Source organism: Rattus norvegicus, chromosome X, assembly GCF_036323735.1.
Source record: "Rattus norvegicus strain BN/NHsdMcwi chromosome X, GRCr8, whole genome shotgun sequence".
Lineage (NCBI taxonomy): Eukaryota > Metazoa > Chordata > Mammalia > Rodentia > Muridae > Rattus > Rattus norvegicus.
The window spans coordinates 71,888,144-71,894,336 of NC_086039.1; the positions used below are offsets into that span (position 1 = coordinate 71,888,144).

Sequence of the window (6,193 nt, forward strand, 5' to 3'; positions counted from 1 at the left end):
TTTCAATTAGTAACCTCGTACAACATTTCCGCCATTTAGGGGATGACTTTTATCTGGAGTGTATATTATTTTCTGTATCAGCTATCATGTCACTTTTAAAGAAGATAATCCAGAGGTGTTTTTTGTTTTGTTTTCTTTATGTTTAGTGGAATGCAATTACGTAAGCAATTCCTTACTGATCAAAGGACAGAAAACAAGTGCCTGGGAAATGTTCAGCCATAACTGGTTTATCTGTATCACATGTTCTCCTCTCCCCCACCAAGGCTCGGGCAACAATTGAAACAAGAAGCAGGATGTTTGTGAGACACAAAAGACAAGAAAGACTAGGTCAAGACAGCGTGTTCCACTTGTGTCAGGACCACTTTACTTGTGAACTCATAGCACGTAACCAGCAAAACATCAAGCCAGTCAATAATCTAGCATGCTTTGGGAAGGGGCTCATGAATCTCCACATGTAACTCAAGTGTTATAAACTATTGATAATTGTTGGGCTTAGGGAGAACCTGAGGTGTGGCCCTGGTGTTCCTATGTTCCTATGGATGGCCCCACACCTAAGAGCACAAATTTAAGGCAAGTTATGGTGGCTGGTGCAACTTGGGAGATTCAAGTTAGCCCCAACTCAGTGGCAGATTGCTTTGCTAACTGTTACAGCCATAGCATCACCATCCAAATCAGGAAATAAAAACATTTATGCCTCTTCAAGTGTTGGGAGTGTCAAAATTATGCCTTCTTTTCCTGTGTATAGTATCTGGGAAAGGAAATAATCAGGCTTCTATATGTAATGAACATTAGATATTAAATCCCCTCTACTTTAGGGAAGTACGTAAAGCAGTTTCTGCTGTGAGTGCCTCCAAGAAGGAGCAGGCCACACGGGTAAAGAAACACGTGGTTCGGAGACAGAAAGGGACTATGGCTGCTGCCCCTAAATCGCACGTGCATGTCAAGAAATTGACTGTGGAAGAAGGAGTTCGCAGTAAGTATCTTTCACTCAGTGACATACCTGAACTTGTAGGAGGAAGCGTGAATTGTTCTGTGACCTGTCCCATCACTGACTTTCATTGTGACTTTCAGCAAGAACTCTCTGGTGTGTAAAATAAAATCAGTGTCAGGTACTAAGTATTTACAAGAAGAAATGATTTGCCAAGTGTCAGGGAGCTGAAAAGATCTATGATGACACTAGAACTCAGTATGGGTTTTGGCTATTTTAGTAGGGATGGTGGGGGAGGAAGCACCAACTCATACATGATTCTTATTTTACAGCTGGAAAAAACAGTGTGCACCAACTCCAGGCCCAGGTTGACACAGCAACTCAGCAGGTAAGAAGAGTCTATTGCTTAAGGGGAATTTCCTCATCGCCATTGCCCAGAATCTTTCCACTATATCCCAGAGAGAGTTTCCACTTCCAATTATATGGCCTACTCCTCTCGTGGCAAATCAAAGATTGAGTGTTCTTATTTTCATCTAAAACTATACTCCTTCTTTAATCTTTCTATAAACATCTGGGTGCCTGATTCTCATCTTTGATTTCTGCCACTTCAGGAGAGCTCCCAAGGGCCTGTGCTTCTGAGCCAGCTCCCAGAAACAACATCTGTGCCATATACTCCAGAGACAATGGGGCAACAACTGACGGTGTCCCTTTCTGGGGAGCCCTATGGGCCCTCTGCCATGCCAAGCATGTGAGTAGACCAAGAAACATGGAGTGTCCTGTGTTTGAGAATTCCAATGTTGTGCTTAGTGCCACGGAAGGTAGCAACAAGTGGGTGAGAATAGGAAGTTAGAGGTAAAGGAGTAGGGGAAGGAGAAGGCAGCATCTCTGGCAAAGAGGCAAGGACAGAACACTCTCAGAGTTGACATCTGTCTGGATGTGCGTCTATTTTTCAAAGTCTCTGTTTCCCAGCAAGTGTAGCATAGTCTATATGTATAGCATTGGAAAGAGGACTACCACAAGGTCTACCACATAGGAGCCCCTCAAAAGTGGTGAGAATGTTATTACTTTTTGACAGACAGAAAGAAGGTCCTGTTGAACTGTTGGAGTATTATAAAGAGGGTCATGGGGCCTCAGGGAAATGCCTAGAGACCAGCAGAAAAAAATTCCTGGAAATAAATCTAAATTGGCTTTCATGGCTTGAGGTGATTAGGTAAAATGGAAGCAGGATGGAGCCTCTCAAAAGAATGGTCCTCACATACCTTCAGTCACTTTCAGACTAAAACATCTTCATTGTAGTCCCTAGAGGAAAAAGCCAGTACAAATTGTTTTCTCAGAGATGCAGGAAAAAGAGGGATAGAAGGAAAATGTGTCTGTCAATAGGAGGAGTTTATCCAAAGTCTAAGAACAAATACCCACGCAATCATTTGGATTCCCACACCTCTATGTTGCAAATCTTTGCTACTCTGTCTACTGATAGTAGATTTCCATGAGAACTTTTAATCCGTTGGCCTCTCCTCTTCTTCCAGGTGCCCAAGCCTGATTCTTCAGCCCTGTGCCACCACCGACCCGATGCTACTGCAGCCACAGGTCCTGGCAAAGACTTGGGATTCAGAACAATGGGAGGCAACAGCTTCTGGGGATGGGGACACTAGTAGACCAAGGGAGGTGGGGGAGCAACTGGGAGAAACTAGGTGCTAGAGGGTCACTTGTCGTAGGGGAGGACACATACTTTCCTAGTCTTCATTCTACCATACCCTTTCTTCTACAGGGCTCCAGTGCCTCCAACCAGGCTTCAGTTTCTGCCACCTTAGAGTGGCAGGAGATGCTGGAGGCTGCTGAGGCTCTGCTGGCTCTGAAAAATTCTTCTCAGACACGTCACCAGCCCTGTGGCATGCCCGGTATGTAGGGTATTTGGGAGGTAAGAGGCTGTGTGATGAGTTTTTGATCGTTGGGAACCCAGTGTTGGTGGTTTTAACCAGCTCAGAACCAAACTCTCAAGTTCCTAAGTCTGACTGGAGAGATGGTGCCTTGGGGTCACTCAGCAAATCTTCAGGTTGCTGCCATCTTTGTTCAATAACCAATGGCCAGTGTCCTGACATCAAGAAACAGGTAGACCAAGGTCCCTGAGATAGCAGAGTTGACAGTATATCAAGTAGAAGGATTAGAACTGTGTAATGGCTCCTCCCCATGCATGGTTGTGGTTGTGTCACAGTCCACTGTAGACTGAGAAGGACTGAAAGGACAAGCCCAGGGGATAAGAGTCTGAAATGGATACTGACTTAGAACATCCTCATGGAGATATGATATGGAGCCTAGGCAGTTGTTTCAGGTTAAATTTGACCAGTAGGTTTTAATTTCTCACTCAAACATGAAGGGCTTCATGAGTTCAGAGGAGTATTACATGACTGGGAAGTCTGAGATGAAAGGCTGCATACTGGTGAGACAAAAATACCAAACTGGTTTGTGAGTGGGAAGGCACTCTGGGTGGACATGCTGGCACAAAAGACAATTAATGAAGCTAGAGAGATTGTCACTGAGGTCTAGCAGGGAGTTTCATGTAAGGTGGACCAGCAAACCTGTGGGGTGAGGAGTTTCCTTGACCCAGTAAGGATCATGTCTAGAGACCCCAGGTTTGAAAAAAAGGGATGGCTGGCTGTGACTGAGGGATGGTAGAGCTAACAACAGAGATAAAGGGTTCTGATGGGGATGGGTACATTCTGGTCTCACTGAAAAATCCAAGATTGTGTCACACACACACACACACACACACACACACACACACACGCACGCACGCACGCACGCACACACACACGCACACATACACACACACACATGGTGAAGAGAGAGCTGAGCGGAGTATCACATACATAATTTGGTTCTGGACTTTGTCTTTCTGTCTCCAGGTACTGCTGGAGAGAGGGGACTGCAGCTGCCCAACCCCTCTATGCCACCAAGGCCTGCAAGCTCTGGTTCGCTGCCTTCTGGACATCTGGATTGCATGTCCCTCTTGACCTAAGAACCCAGACTATGAGGCCTCGCTAAAGCACTGCCTGATTGATTCCTGTTTCTGAACTTGCAAAATGGCTCCTGTCCAAAGTGCTTAATGTGTTTTTTAAGCATTCAGGTATTTTATAAGCTTTCAGATCCTTTTTATGATGTAGGGCAATTACTTGGCTTTCCTATGTTCTTTACCCCACCCCTTATTTCTTTGGAAGCTGGGGCTTTTTATGTGTCTTATAAAATGCTTTGTGCAATCTAATATGATCAATCAATCAGTGGGTTCTGAGTGGTATCAAATGCCAGTGTTTTCCTTTGTGTGCACTCACTTGCACACATAATTGTGCACTACTGTACTTAAACATGCATGTGGAAACATGAGGATTTTCACATTGCATCTAGATTTGTGTGTTACCAAAAATAAATAATTTTGTAAGGCATTAAGTAGTATGTGTTTTTTATTAAGCGACATATCAAGGAAGGGTACTTTGTTAACCAGTTAGCTCAAAATCAATTCTATTAAAGGATCAGGCAACAGGTTCAAAAGAGCAAACATCAGTCACAATGTCTTTTATTTGGTATCCAAGTCAACATTATGCAGTATTCAATGGGCTCTTTCATCGTCACATGAAATTTTGTATCTGCCATTGTTCAAACTCAATGCAGAAATAGAGACCCCACCAGACAGACAGAAATCTCAACCAGACTTTGTTGGATACACTCATTCTCCACCTTTCCTTCCATGCCTCTTCTCATTTCACTGCAAGTTATTGATAATATATATCCCTACTCTTATTCCCTTTTGTCCTGATGCCCTATTAACCAGAATTCTGATATTCTCCATCGGATGGTAAAAAAAAATCAACATGAAAAAGTAGGATATGGAGCAAGACTGAAAAAACATTTCACTTCTCTTCTACTTCCTTGACTAGTTTAGTTTCATGGACAAATGATCCCTAAGTCCATACTTCCACAGTGACAAATGATTAAAGTCAAGTATTCCTTAAAAAGAACCAAGGTCTTGCTATACAGTGGTATCTTTGACCCATGTTGGTCCCATAGCTGAGTTAGTCCTTCTGGATTTGTAGTTACCACTAGGCAATGTTTGCAATTCTGAATTCACAGAAGTATGGTATATTGGTATTTAACTTTTATCTGAACTCCATTTAAAATTTAAACTCAGATACAATATAAAGAAGACATTTGGTTATACAAACACCATACATTAAACACTCTCTATATAATGATGGTCAAGAATACGTGTACTCTAAGACTTGTGAGAACTGTGGAGGTTTGTTGAGAAGCCATAGCACATAGGCCATGATAAAAACAAGATAGAATTCTAGCTATAGGTGTAGGATAATTCTCAAGCATGTATCTCCATGCTCCTATCTCTATTATACATACTGTTGAACAACCAGGAGAAATCTGGAACACTTATCTCCTGTACTGGGACTGACATGGTAGACCGGCTGAGAGATTCAATGTCCTGGGTTATTTAGCAGCTATATGACGAACTAGATTCTATCTTGCCTGACATGGAAGGCTTCAGGAAATTGGTTGACAGTTGGAAGCCACTCGTAACAGAGGCCAGCAGCATTTAAGAGCTGCAGGCCTAAAATGCTGGGAACCGGAAACTAGGAAAAGCTATACAGGTAACTGAACCTCTGACCCACTGGCAGCAGTCTTCCTGTACGTTAAGCCAGAACTCAGAACTAGGAGCGACCTCATGAACAATTGAAAGGAAACACAAAAACTGTATTGATAAGTAAGAGAACTTTGACAGATAGTCGAAACAATGTTCAAAAAACAACAAAAGTGAAGACAGAAGTCAAATATATACCAGACTAGTGTCTGATATTTTTTGTTTTTTTTTTAATTTTCATTAGATTATTTTATTGTATGTGTCAGTGTTTTGCCTGCATTTATGCATATGTTTCACATCCATAAACAGTGCCTGTGGGACTTCAGAAATTGGCATGGGATCTCCTGGAACTACTGGTAAACCACACATAGATACAAATGTGGAGAATCACCATACTGGGAATTGAGTGCAGGTCATCTGTAAGAACAAGTGCCTTCTCTCCAACCCCTACTTCTTAGTTTAAATTACATTATAAAGCTACACTTATCACACTATTCTGGTATGTGCATGCACAAAGACAAACAATCCAGAAGGACAGCATAGTGCTCAGGAATAAAACTTCAGCCATATTGGTCAAATGCTCTTTGACAAAGGTGCCAAGCCCACTTGGTGAGAGACATTAT

General features: G+C 42.6%; 1 protein-coding gene across 4 annotated transcripts in view; it reads left to right on the plus strand.

Moving 5' to 3' along the window:
• The window catches only part of Dmrtc1a (DMRT-like family C1a), a 30,599-nt gene extending 26,234 nt beyond the window's left edge, over positions 1-4,365 (plus strand). For all 4 annotated transcript variants that reach the window (XM_063279727.1, XM_039099390.2, XM_039099389.2 and 1 more), the window contains 6 exons: positions 816-973; positions 1,261-1,316; positions 1,540-1,676; positions 2,455-2,515; positions 2,697-2,826; positions 3,832-4,365. In XM_063279727.1, coding sequence (XP_063135797.1) covers positions 910-973; positions 1,261-1,316; positions 1,540-1,676; positions 2,455-2,515; positions 2,697-2,826; positions 3,832-3,944 — 561 coding nt within the window. In that variant the 5' untranslated portion in view covers positions 816-909 and the 3' untranslated portion in view covers positions 3,945-4,365. The remainder of the gene's footprint in view (positions 1-815; positions 974-1,260; positions 1,317-1,539; positions 1,677-2,454; positions 2,516-2,696; positions 2,827-3,831) is intronic.
• Positions 4,366-6,193: the final 1,828 nt, after the last annotated feature.